The sequence below is a fragment of the Gasterosteus aculeatus genome, chromosome 18 (genome assembly GCF_964276395.1).
Source record: "Gasterosteus aculeatus chromosome 18, fGasAcu3.hap1.1, whole genome shotgun sequence".
Lineage (NCBI taxonomy): Eukaryota > Metazoa > Chordata > Actinopteri > Perciformes > Gasterosteidae > Gasterosteus > Gasterosteus aculeatus.
In genome coordinates, this window is record NC_135706.1 from 11,204,778 (window position 1) to 11,218,242 (window position 13,465).

A 13,465-nucleotide genomic window follows, 5' to 3' on the forward strand; every position below is an offset into this window, starting at 1 on the left:
GAAAAGAACTGAGAATTAACTCTAATAGCATTTGTCCATGGGTGTGTGTGTGTGTGTGTACCCGGACTGGAGAGTGCGCGGTACGGCAGACTGGACTTCCCCTTTGACCTGAGGATGAAGCTGGCTTCTGGTTGAAGTCTCTTCCAGCTGCGGTCGGCTCACTATGAAGGAGCGGGTATCAAATGGCTTCGTCTCACTGCCTTCAACGACCTCGATGCCTACAAAGTCCCAAACACAGACATCTCAGTCTATGGCACTACGGAGCACAATCCGTACACCATCTTCTGGGATATTTATTATTAGGTACCACTTTTACACATTCTCAGGGAAACAAAAAACATGTGAGGAATCTCTTAATGTAGAACTTGCCTAAAGATGCCAAATACAGGATAAACAAGATGCAAAAAAACAAAACTCACCGTAGTCACTTTCCTCTCCTCTTTCACTGCTATCGGCTATGTCCAACTGAAGGCGAGAAGCTAAGGATCTCACCGGAGCTGAGAGGAAAACAGATTATTTACATTCATTTATTAGTTTAGCTCACTGGGATTCTGGCTTCACCGTGGCAGATTGTTTAAAGCAGTGTTCGGAAAAAAAGGGCACGCCGTGTGCTGCACCGGCTTTACTCGTCACGTACCAGATGTTCTGGAGGGAGGCGGCTCTGCAGAGGTGTAGGTCTGAACCCTGGGGGTCAGGCTGTGCAGGTGCTCCTGCACCAGCTGAATGGCTGCAGTCATTTCCTCACTGCTGGCCATGCGAGTACGAGGTGCAACAGGAACAGTCTGCCTCTTTGGTACTGGGGTCAGAAAGGTCAATGTAAGGGATAAGAGCAACCACCAAGTTGCATAAACTGCAGTAAATGAATGCGTTGCCATGCCAATTTCGTTAAACATACTTCCGGGGTAGGCAGTAGTTTTGGTAATGGAGTCTTGAGCCTCCGAGATGGCCTTCAGTATCAGGTTACGGTTGGCTTGCTTGGCTGGAGGCAGAGTAGGCCTGAAACCATAGACAACACAGGGATGTTAAAGATTATTACAAAGATAAATAAATAAATATATATATATATATATATATTTATTTAAATGGTTGCCGGATTGTCAGAGGTTTTATACGGTACTCCAAAGTGAAATACGGATTACAAGCCACATTTGCTACAGAATTTTGGTTATTAGAAGTGAATTACACAATAATTTGTGTACCATACGTTATATAATCACACATGAGGTGTTGACACTGACTTGCGCTCTGGTTTGGAGGGTAAGGACACTCTACTGGAAAGGCCTCTGCCTCCGTAGCCTGTATCCTCCTCGTCCACCTCGTCGCTGTCCTCGTCGGCTGCTCGGCTCACTCGCACCACCGAGCTCGCTACCGGCGCCTTGCGCTTCCGTGACAACTCCTCCTGCTGCTGCTGCTGCTGAACATAAGACACATATCATTGTAATTATGGCTCCTGAACTACATCTGCTCGGCCACACGTCCACACGTCCACAGAAAGTTGCGTGTGTTATCAAAAACACAGTACCCTGCTGGAGCCGGTTCTGGAGCTTCTACTGCTTCTGCTGTCCTGCTGCCTGGAGTGAGAGGATCCTTCTGATGGTCGACACCTTTCTGAGGAGCCTAATGAAGTAAATCTGCTCTGACCCGGTTTGTAGATTTCAGCTGTGGGTCTACCAGCCGATCCGCGCGTTCGACCGTGGTTGGTGCCCATTTCTACAGGATCATCGGCAATGAGGTCATCATCCATCTCTGGCTTGATGTCAATAACAGCATCTTGCGGGAGCTGCTCCATCAGGGGCTTAACAGTGGAGGTAAGCCGAGAGGAATTCTTCTCCAAGTTGCCTCTTCTGATGACAGACAAAAGTATACAGTTTTTTTTTAATTGGCATGGGTTCATACTGGAAACATTGAGTGTCAGCGCAAAAGAGAACTCTGCATTATGCACCTGCTTTCGTAAGCAGAACTGGACACGCGTGCTTCAGCCCTATCGGAGCGCGAGCTGGACACCATCAGCACCTTCATGTCCTCGGCTCGGCTGTCCTCACTATCAGAGGACCGGTTCTTCTCACCCACAGTACCACCGTCAGACTGGATAGGATTTGCACTTAGGGATGCAGGCTCTGCGACAAGCATACAGACAAAAACGGAGGAAGAGAACAGGAGAGTTTAGTTGAAACGCTAAAGCTACGAGCGTTCACCAAGTATAAAATGGACGTCCCTTCAGCTGGTTGCCCTAAACGTAGTCTGACTTACCGACTGCAACAGATCTCAACTTCTCAAGGACACCCTGAAGCCTAAAAGAAACCAGTAAAAACAAAAGATGTTACAGATAGAACTTGTATAGTGTCGAGATGAAGATCTGAGAAAAGTTACAGGTGGAAGATTCATTCTGTTTTCATCGTACCACACTGTGAATTTAAGAGTGTTGTGGCCGAGGAACAGGGAGAGATCGTCAGCCATTTGTTGAGAGGTTTTCTTGTTTGCAACCATCACCATGATATAATCAGGAAGCTCCTCATCTAAATCAGTAAAGAGAGGGAAGGCATTCAGGTTAATTGCCGCACGTACTGTGTGATTAGGGTATCAAGCAGCCATCCATTCACTTACCTATATATGCACCGAGCTCTTGAAGCTTGCCCTTGATTGCCGCCTGTAACAGAACGAACGTGAAGTAAAATGATACCATTTAGCAAGCAAACAAATGATGGACAGCATCCTTTGCTGCGCGGATCCTAATGACCGGTGAAATAGCACTGCGTATCGTTATTTAAATAGAAACAAATAAAACGTAGCCAATAAGTCAGTAAACATGGCTGGTGGACACGTTACATATTCACGTACCAAAGCTTCCACTGGCCTTGAAAATAAAAAAAACCTTAAGGTTACCATTCGGACCGACGCTGATATTGCGCTAGCATGCTAACGTTAGCTAGTAACGCATATGGAACACAAATCTTTACCGGGCCTTGTGAAAGGTTATATATGTTGTATTAGGCATATAACGTTACTCACTCTTATTTTCTTGCTTATCTCCGTCCCAATCTCCATTCTAGTTGTTTAATTCAAGTAAATATGTTGTAAAAAAAAAGCGACTGTTGCTCTAGCTCAACGGCTAACCAACAGCTAACTAACATGGACAATTGTGACGCACGGTCACGTGGCCGACGAAGGTAGCCGAAGAGGGACATATAAACGACAAAATCATACCTATTCTTAACTCTACGTGCAGTCTGCGAGATATCGATAACATTTGTTTATTTCATGGAAATAAAATATATATTTTTAAGAAAATATTTGTCCTAGAGCAAATTCTATCGAAGGAATCAGATCTCAAACACCATAGATAATTAGATAACATCAGATAACAACTAGTGTACAATATTGTACAATTTTTCGCACTCAATACCAAGGTTGTATAAAGTATTGAGTCCCGTTTATATGTGAATGAAGAACAGTTTCTAACTCGGTTTTTCATGTTTACTCAGGATTTTCACTTTCACAACAAGATGATGATTAAGTTTTTAAAATAGATATGCGGATCAAATGCTGCAATGATCATTTTTGTTGTGATTGTATTAAGGCATTTCGCAGCAATACTAAATTAAATGACCTTTATTCACAGGCAGAAAGGAAAGCAACCATAAAGACTATATCCTATTTGAGTTCTGGATCCACAAGATGGCAGAAGAGACCATCACAAACAAATACTGATCTTAAACCACCATGAGGACATGTCATATTATGGATGGATTTATTCCACTGATGAATGATTAAAACAGATTGAGAAACGTAAAATCCCTATCCCCGTCAAATGAAAATGTAATCATTGTTTGAATAACATCAAAAACGTTGTAGCTCATGTTGGACAAACTAAAAACATTTCAGGGGTGCAAGTTCTAAAAGTTCAAGTTTGTGTTAGTGAAGAAAATGAAACGTATGCAATACAAACTCTGCTAAATGTTAGTATTAGAATTTAAATTCACTTTAATTTTTAAATGATTCTCTGGCACGTGTCTTTGACTTTCTAATGTTCATAAGCCGTGTGTTTTCCTCAGATATTATTTCCTGTTTTGCAGCCCCTCAATGCCAACCAACAATGACGGGAAGGACCTTGCTCTCCGTCTAGACGAGCGCGGTAGTCACACTAAGCCACGGCCGTCTGCTTCGCTTCTCTGTCTGCTTTTTCCCCACCGTCTGTTGCACAAATTGTTTGTAAAAACATCAACTTGTTAACCCCAATCATGTCATATAAGAACGGACGTCAGCCTCTCGTGATATTCCTGTTTATAGGTTTTGCATATTTCTATTCTCGTTATGTCTATTGTTAACATACTGTGTTCTTGCACACTTGTGCGACAACACAGTTTAACATCCGTGTGAGAATTTAGGTCCCAAGTGTTGTCAACTTATCAGAGTCTTGCTTCAGAGGTTTGAGTCATGTGGATTCCCTGAATGACAGTGTTATTCATGAAAACAAAAGATTTTGTCAAACCAAAACTCGCAGTTGTTCTCATAAATCCGCAGGAAATCATCAGAAAGATCATTTGTCAAACGCACTACAATTTGCTGTAGATTGTAACTAATGTCAAGGGGAAGCAGGAGTAGTTTCCTTTTCTACGTTTTTACAATGGTAATGAAACAGAGCCCTGCAGCGTGGCAGGAACAAATACAACTCCCGGCCGAGAGAGGCTTTACCTCATCGTTGTTCATTTCTCTAGTGCTTAATTGGATCAAGGCAGAGGCAGGACTTCCGCAGTGACCCATGCAACAGTAGTATTGCACCAACATCCGTTAGCAGAAGCAAATCAGCCCCCGCGCTGTATCATCGCAGCCATTAGGTCCGAGCGGCCGCGTGAGGTGTGCTCGTGATGTCGCTGTGTAAATGAATCGCTACATGGCCAGAAATATAAACCAAAACACGCTCAGAGTGCAAAGAGTGCCGCCAGCTTCCTGGAGTTAAAACCTTGTCGTCACTTTGAGATTTCCACGTTTACCTCGTTTCACCTGCGGCAACCTCTTCTTAAGCCTGAGCTCACCGATGGTAATTTGCGGCCCAGTGATGGGCGGCTGGGTAATCTGGATAACTCCCCCTACTCAAACATTACTGTTTGAGTAAACATTACTGTTTGAGTGCAATTTAAATGAACAAGATATAGCACAAGCTGTTTAGGTGTTGGCGGGAGTATATTTGTACTTTGTGCAGTGCCAGACTAGCTCCCAGTCGTTATGCTAAGCTAGACAAACCACATCCTGGCTCCGTATCCGCCATGATGAAATTGTTAGCATTCTTCTCTTTGAAAGAACACAAATAGGTGTATTTCTTGTTTTATTATATTGCATCTATTGCTGTAACACGGGCCGGGTGGCAAAGGGATGCTGTATGACCTCTCCTGTATTGTAGGTACTGAAAGTTGTTTGGTATTAAAGATAAACGATGGTCTTCTGGAGTAGTAACTATATGACGGCCCTACTGAACATAGCAAAAGCAAGACAGAATAATTATGCGACAATTATGCAATAAATGTCTTCTGATTCTGATTCACAACCTACAGTCAATCCAAATTCCCTCCGTGGCCTTTCCAAAGTCCGTTTCTCATTGTGTATGATTTCTCACTACTCTTTTGGATGCAGGTCTTCTGGGGTTTCAGGTGACACGTACCACATTTGCATGACAATTACAACTTGCCAGTAAAACAAGATAAGAATGCTGTGTGAAAAACCCTTGTGAAAAGGTTATGTTCATGCAGCTGCATGCAGCCACCATCTGTAGGCCTTTGTATGTGACCGCAAATCTGCTATCCTGCGGCTGGCATCCATTCCTGAGCCTGTGGTAATTCTACTTCCCTTTTCTGTGAAATGTTGTCATGAACTAAAGAGTCTTCAGTTGTGAATCACCCGATAAACTTCTGCGAATTCCTCAACCCCCCCCGGGTTCTTTTGCTTTGCATACTTTTTGCCACCAAGACTTGTCACATCTTCCAAACTCAGAGACACAATCACCCCTCTACACAATCACCACTTCACCATTAGGGAAAGTGTCGCGTAAGGGGAACCTGCCTTGAGGCTGGAGAAAGGGAAACGAAAGGTGAAGGAAAGGTGGATTACAGGGGGGAAAAAAGCCGCTAACAGAGACGCGCACGGGAAGATGATTCTTTGCACCTGCTCTGACAATGTCCAGTAACCTAAGACGGGCTTTCCTGGACGAGATGACACCCGCATGAATGAAGCTGCTGCAGCTGGGTGTCACACTTTCATTTTGCAAAGACGCGCACACGCAGAGGAACAGCTGCTCAGATTTTACACGTTGATAGTGAAGCGGAGGGGATGTCAGAAAAGTTCCAGTGGAATTTTTGGTTTTGTGCAAAAGACGAAAACACTGTGCAGTCATTTACATTTGCTTGTTTGGAACCAAGCACGCAACAATATCACCCTTTAAGAAGAAGAAATAATTGTGCGATGGGCGCAGACATGTTTCACAGCTGGTGTAATCGCTGCTGGGTTGGTTGGTCACCGCAGCAATGAGTCTGAATGAGCCCAACATTTTATAATATTTCCACCTCTGTGTTGTGTGGGAGTAAAGGTCGAGGTTCAGAACATGCAAATTCAAGGAATTACTCAACCTGGAAAGCGGTCTGCATAACTCTGTTTTAAGGAACTTGGCACGCTGCACTGCAATCTATAAAGTGTGAACTGTAACGGCAGCCTCATCAGCACGGAGCTTGGGCCCTTAACAGACTGCATCTATGTTTATATGTGTGGAGGTTTTTTTCTTCAGTTTTAACCTTCTTTCAATGTTTTTTTTTACATACACACTCCAACCACCTACACAAACTGGGTATGTTTTGGAAGATTCTTCAAGCGATATGAACTGTTTGTTCTGAACAAAGGCATGTTGTTCTTTTTCTATTGGTATTAGGTATAGAATTCATTCTCTGAAACACACACTTCTCAATCTCAATCTCAAGACGTATTTGTTTGTTGTAACTGTTTAGCATACCGAAGGTAGCTGTTTCCCACCAGTCCTTATTCTAAGCTAAAGTAGCTTGCTTCCTGCTCCCCCTCATCAAAAACTGTGAAAAAGCACATTTCCAAACATTTGAGTTAGTTCTCATTACCGCGCATCTCATTATCATGCAGTGTTGGGATTTTACAATTCGGTCAAATGTTGCAGCAATTTTTAGAACGTTACAAAAGAAAATGATATGTAATGGATGAAATCTTTTAATGCAGTGGGGAGAGCAATATATATCTAATGAAAAGTACATCTGACAGAAAAGAATGCCTAGGAAAAGAAAAAGGTACCATGCAACAGCCAATTTAATAACAAATAAGCAATATAATGATACGGACGAATCAAAATGAAATGTCATGAACACCGAAGATAAATATTTATTTTGTGGTTACAGTTTCAACGCACATCCCACACAAAGTTTCAGTTTCATCTGTTATGCTGAGAATTTCTTTTTTTTTTAATACAGTAAAGTACACGTGTTGATGAGACCCGACATGACCCAGACCACGCTTTTACACGTCATGCTGTCAGCTGTCTTCTACGGATGCTTCTGGAATCTGAAGATCAGCAGGGCTTTGATTCACATTGGATCATTTGATGAGGAAGGAACTGCATTGTGGGAAGTACTAAACAGTACTGAGACCCTTTCTGACCTGAATGTGTGAAAATCCCCTTGCTGAAGGCCATGTGCTCTGCACAGCTTCTCCACCGGTGTTACAAAGTGTGAATTGAGCATGTTGAGAATTCGATCCACGCTGTATAGTATCAAATGTGACGCGGCACGATCTCTGAGAAGTCGCAATATCAAAAGTGGATTAACATTCCACGCGTTCCTCCCACTGGGACTTGCTTGGATTGTGGTCTCGCCACCGTCGACAGCGTGCACAGCTACTTGGTGCGTTCGGGGGTGTCACTCAGATGAGGCCCGCTCAAAAACCTCGACATCTTGGCAGGCCTCATCGAGTCATGTAACAACGTCTGCTGATTGCGTTTCCAGCTGTTTGGCCTCAGCAAGTGAATTTTCCCATTTGAATGGACAACATATGGACGGCGTCTTTTTCCATCCCTCGATTTTTCATGTTTCACACGTGATTGTGTGCTGCTTTTGAATAGTATGACTAAAAGTGTAAAAAAGGTGTTTGTGGATTTAATATACTGGAAAAGTGATTATTTGGTGTACAACTGTTATCTGGCATAGTAAGTCCTCGGATTCAAACCTTCACAGTCCCATCTGAACGTGGAATATTACTTTGTATTATTTGTATTACAATAACATCATAATTAAGCGTAGCCTCGAGATTGCTTTCAAGAGCTGATGTATTTCTTTGCCAAACATTAAACCACGGGATTTCTCTGACCTTCTCCAACATTATCCTTCGTGCTATTTTAACTAATAATCTCCTTATAAATACAGGAGAGCCATTGTGGTGGATGAGGTGTGATTATGTGGTGGAGCAAGCTGTGCAGCTGTTTGGCTTTAATTGAGTATTAGCAGGATGCCGAGCCGCGCTTTTCATCAGAGGTTGAAAAGAGGGAGAAGTTTCACATTGAGATCCCCTGCAGAGTTTATGACTGATGGTGATGAGACTAATCTCCTCTGTGAACGTCGGGATACGATATTCAATGAAAATGTAACGATAATTAGCATGTTGCTTTTGAATACATCAGGAGGTACTATTAAGCTGCAAGTAGATAGTTGATTCTCCTTCAGGTTCATGGGGTCTGATGATTCATGGTTCCAATGGCCCCGATTTCTGCTTCTGGCGGATGATTCATCATTGTTACCACGGTTTCTCAATCGATAGGTTTTGCAGCTTTTGACACATTTGTAATTTCCTGTGAAATATTCTTTATTTACAGCCGATCTTCATCATCCTGACCTGCAATACGCTCTCAATACTAAATCCCTCAGATAAAATAATCTGTGTAATGCATACATCGATACCTGAAGTACTCAAAGTGAATGTGCGTCAATAACACACGCACAAAAGGTTCTGCTGGAGAAATAGCGGTGATGGAAAGTCACCACAATTTCTCCAGTCACTTCAGTCACTTCGGCAATTACGTTTATCCAAAAAGCAGTCAAAGAGGTCTGGACTTTGATGCCTGGCAGATGGACCTAAGCTGGTCTGGAATCCCACAGATGTTGGGAACTGCCGGAAAAATACGTTTCTAAAAAATGTTAATTATGCGTCCGTGGCCTCCGGGTTTGAACTGTGACCTTGTTCTCTAAACTCATCTATCAGTACCATCATTTACACAACTCCACACGTTTACCACCAGTAACATCATCTGCTTCCTGAATGGGTAGAGAGCGGGCGGTTGAATGGTAATTAGCTCTATTTGTATGATTTTTATTTTTATATATATTTTTTCGAATAAAGTGCAATTTAACGCCTTCATTTTGTCAACTTCATTCCATTCTGTCCATACAAAATAATTCCCCATTCCACACAGGACAGCTGGTTAAAAGAGCAAATGAAACTCTAGAAAGAAAAAACACTTTAGAAATGACTTTTCAGTCTTCAGTCCTTAAAGTCTGTCTTTCAGCACTTTCATTGCCCTCATACCCCCGACGGCCTGTAGCTATAATTATCAGACTGCCCTGTGAATGGGGAGCAGCCTTAGGTTTCCAGATGAATTACCTTTACGTGAACTTCACGGCACGAATAAAGCCGTCTGACAAACTACACCTGGCGAACACCGAGGAGCTGGACTTATCTCAGACGGGAGATTACGGGTGCTGAATGAGAAGCCGAGTCAGAGGGGGCAAAAAAAAAAGAAAAAGGTTTTTCCTTTTCCACACAATCGTCACGTGAAAAGAATATGATTTCATAAGTTGCTGTCTGGTTTGGATTACTAATGGACTATTCAGAAGTTTCTGTGTCAAATTGTGACCGTCTCACCTGTCACCTCGCAGAAGGATTCCAAATGTCTAACATTGTAAATATCTCCACACACTGAGTGAAAAAGTGGAAACAGCACATTGGGGAAAAGTGGAAACAACAACAACATCCCCGAGCGTGGCCCAAAGAAAACCACAACGACACCAAGACTCCTGATTATTAGTCAGCGCGTTACGCTTTGTGACAGTTGTTGTGCAGCGGGAACTTAGTTATACTTAGAAACATGTCTTCAAGCGCCGTTTCCCTTTGGAGAATAATTTATTGCAGGTTTTAAGCTTTGATATATTAACTAAGAAAGCATGCTTGCATACTCTACATGCAAGAATAAGACTCACGTGTCCCGGCGTCTGTTCTCAGATGGTCATGCATGTGGACGTTACTCCCAGTGTTGCCGATGAGAGTTTAAAGTTCAGCCCGAATGCAGTGTGAGAACGCCCCCGGGCTGTTGCTCTGGGGAATTTTACAGCCTTCAGGGGTCAGAGCTCTGTCTAATGCGAATGACACATTAGCAGGTAATTATAGACCCCGTAGGCTGCAGCTGTATGAAACACGCCTGTGCATGCAGGCACGAACAGACGCTTCTGTGTGCGTCACACAGGCCATGAAAAGTGATGTTGACCGGAGAAGAAATATTAGTGTGTAACTACATTATTGACTGTTAATATGTGGTATTTGATAAGAGATTTGTGGTTGGATATTCAAGTTCTTCAAGTTGCACATTCGGAGCTTATCGGGTTCGGCTTTGTCTGCCAGCGCTGGGTTACTAACTAAACGTATTTAGTAAACGTACTTCACAGGTGTCATCGACTTTAGTGGAAGGGTAAATTTAAGAAGGTGCACGATGGGTAACCTGACAGCGATCGCACCCGTTTGCTCTTTTGTTCCGTGAAAAACACGGTGATTTGACTTTTATTTTTCTTCTCACTTCATCATTTTGGGTCTGGATCCACGACGCAGACAATGTGAGTCAGAGGAGTCATAGGAAGTCATCAACTCAACCTGGACACAGAGCGGCAACAACAGAATCAGAGGGGCCTATCGTACGTCTCGTTTTCATGGAGGAAACAACTGTAAGTAGGTGTTCACTGTATTCTAAGCTCATCTGTCAACACGCGCCGCAGGGCGATAACAAACGAGGATGACTAACAATGGCACAGCGGGCCGATTCATATCTGCACCGTTTCCTTACCTGAACTTTAGAGGAAGAATAAAGGACGGCACTGTGATGAACTGATGACAAACCAACAACCTCCGTGACCCTGAACGGGATACTCGGGTGGAAAAAAAAGCATGAATGGGAACTAAAGCAAATATTCAAACTTTCTTTTAGAGTGCATGGTCCAAACGACTGATGTGTGCATTCTTACGCAATGCGAATATAACAAATCTATTAAATCTGTCTTTCTGTGGGAGGTATCAAAAATTAGATAAGATTTGAAATCCTCCAGTGTGCACCGGTGTTAGACGCTTTCTTGGTGACCTTTTTTCTGGATATGGCAACAAATAACAAAGACCTTAAAAGCTCTAACGGGAACATTGGTTTCATTGGGCTGATCGTGTGACCTGGTGATCGTTTAAATAAATGTGCATCAAATGCATGATCAGACTGACAATTTCACTTAATGTCACCATAAACTGGTCTGGTTCTTATGTCAACAAGTCGGCACATCTCTTGCCCCTGTCGCTGAAGTCACCACAACGTGCCACACTGAGGGGTTTCCTTTCATCAAATGCAATCAGCTTTGCCGCCTGCATCGTAAATCCGCTCCCGAATGACCTGCTGAGGAGGCACCGCGTCCACGGCAACACTCGGAGAACTGCCTCCCTCGCCGTCCACACGGCAACAAAGCTCACGCAGCGGGATTCAACCAATCAGGGTGCTCCAAAGGTGACTAGGGGGGGGGGCCCGGGCCAGGTCTTCCTTTGCTCTCTGTCGCTATGGCTGCTGCGTTTGGTTTTGCTGAAAGACAAAAAAACATGGAGATAGAGGGAGATGAGAGTGACGAGTATGGAGAGAGAGAGAGAGAGAGAGAGAGAGAGAGAGAGAGAGAGAGAGAGAGAGAGAGAGAGAGAGGCACTTAAGTTCCAGAAAGCTTGCAAAAGGTTAAGCGTTCACAACAATACTTTAATGCTTGAAATATAGCCTGCACATGTACAGTTAAGTTGTAGCAGCCTCTGTTTTGAGTTTCATGAATGTTACATTTCAGGATGGAGAGGACGTATGTGGGTGGCACATTTCCTTTGAGTTTACAACGGTCTATTCTGGTCACGTGTAGCCTACATGTCTGCCTTTGACTTTACTGTCAAACGAACATAATGTAGGATATTAAAAAAACAGTCGACTCATTTCTCTGCCAACGTTATAGAGTCTAGAGCAACCTGTTTTAAGGTCGCACAGTAGCGTCCTGCTTGCGTGCACATTAAAGTCTGCAAACTTTCCTAATGACTGTAATTTTATGCCGGCGGCGTTTGCAAAGCAATTAGCGTCACTAATTCAACAGTTTACATTGGAGACGTCAGACCTGCATCGTAAACTGGCTCCTATTGACTATGTGGCAATACATTTGTATTATTAGTCTTCTTACAACTAGTTCCTGCATAATTTCACCCCTCTGCAAAGCATCAGGTTGAGTGCAGAGGCTTCTTTCGAGTTGGAACGGTGCAGTGCACTCACATGATGAATGTTTTCACTCAAGTAGATTTTGGACAAGAGCCTGACAATGACTGAATCTTAATAATGCCAACACAGTTTAAAAAAAATAATAAAAGCAGCCGAGGTTGTTCTGTCTTTGCGGTGTACATATAAAAGAAATCAGACCAGCCCAAGCTGGGTACAGTGACGCTTTCACCGTAACCACTTAAGCTATTTTTAAGGGCTGGGTCTCTGTTTACATTTGAAACAGATTGTTCACCAGGTTGTGCCCAACGTGCGGATGATATGAACCGAAAGAAATCTTTGAAAGGAGACAGCCAGTCACAATGGATTTATTGTGTGTTTCATCCCGAGGTGACCTCTATTCTCCCTGTGTGCGTATTATTGCTGGAGCCCGGCGCTGGAGTGCATCTGGGTGCTTGGATTTGGTCTCTTCCATCCACGCCAAGAACAATAGTCCTTCCTCCTGCGGCGTGCTGGCATCGCCTCTATACTTCACTCACACAAGGATCCTTGGCACCGCACCCCGAACCGATTGAGGGGGACGTCAAAAAAAGTATGAAGTTACCTCGGAATGGTGACCTTTTGGGTTGGGTTGATTAAACGTTTTATTTGATTCCTTTGTTGGGAAAGCCAAATCTATGGAGAGGCCGGCTGTTAAGGAACCCATTCACATGTGAAAACATGTGAAAAGTTTATAAAAAAATATGACTCAAATTCTCACCTCCCTCCCGCCAAATCTAACTTTTTGACTCACTGTGAGAGAAAACATTTTCGCACCCCAGAGGAATTATTAACAGGTGTTAGAATTAACAGCAAACAGGAGTGTGACATTCGAGATCTGCCTCAGAAATGAGACCTCTTTGTCATTCAGCAAACCCACAAGTGAATGCTCAC

At 43.3% G+C, this 13,465-nt stretch overlaps 1 protein-coding gene across 6 annotated transcripts in view; it reads right to left on the minus strand.

Annotated features, from left to right (window-relative positions):
• Positions 1–3,251, minus strand: part of zc3h14 (zinc finger CCCH-type containing 14) — a 4,833-nt gene extending 1,582 nt beyond the window's left edge. For 2 of the 6 annotated variants that reach the window (XM_078093240.1, XM_040160940.2), the window contains exons 1-11: positions 3,010–3,251; positions 2,605–2,647; positions 2,402–2,516; positions 2,251–2,291; positions 1,943–2,117; positions 1,523–1,844; positions 1,239–1,411; positions 896–996; positions 638–796; positions 420–497; positions 62–218 (exon numbers count right to left, since the gene is read on the minus strand). In XM_078093240.1, coding sequence (XP_077949366.1) covers positions 62–218; positions 420–497; positions 638–796; positions 896–996; positions 1,239–1,411; positions 1,523–1,844; positions 1,943–2,117; positions 2,251–2,291; positions 2,402–2,516; positions 2,605–2,647; positions 3,010–3,045 — 1,400 coding nt within the window. In that variant the 5' untranslated portion in view covers positions 3,046–3,251. Of the gene's footprint in view, positions 1–61; positions 219–419; positions 498–637; positions 797–895; positions 997–1,238; positions 1,415–1,522; positions 1,845–1,942; positions 2,118–2,250; positions 2,292–2,401; positions 2,517–2,604; positions 2,648–3,009 lie in introns of all 6 variants that reach the window. The other 4 variants (XM_078093241.1, XM_040160942.2, XM_040160941.2 and 1 more) reach the window with 2 other exon arrangements.
• Positions 3,252–13,465: the final 10,214 nt, after the last annotated feature.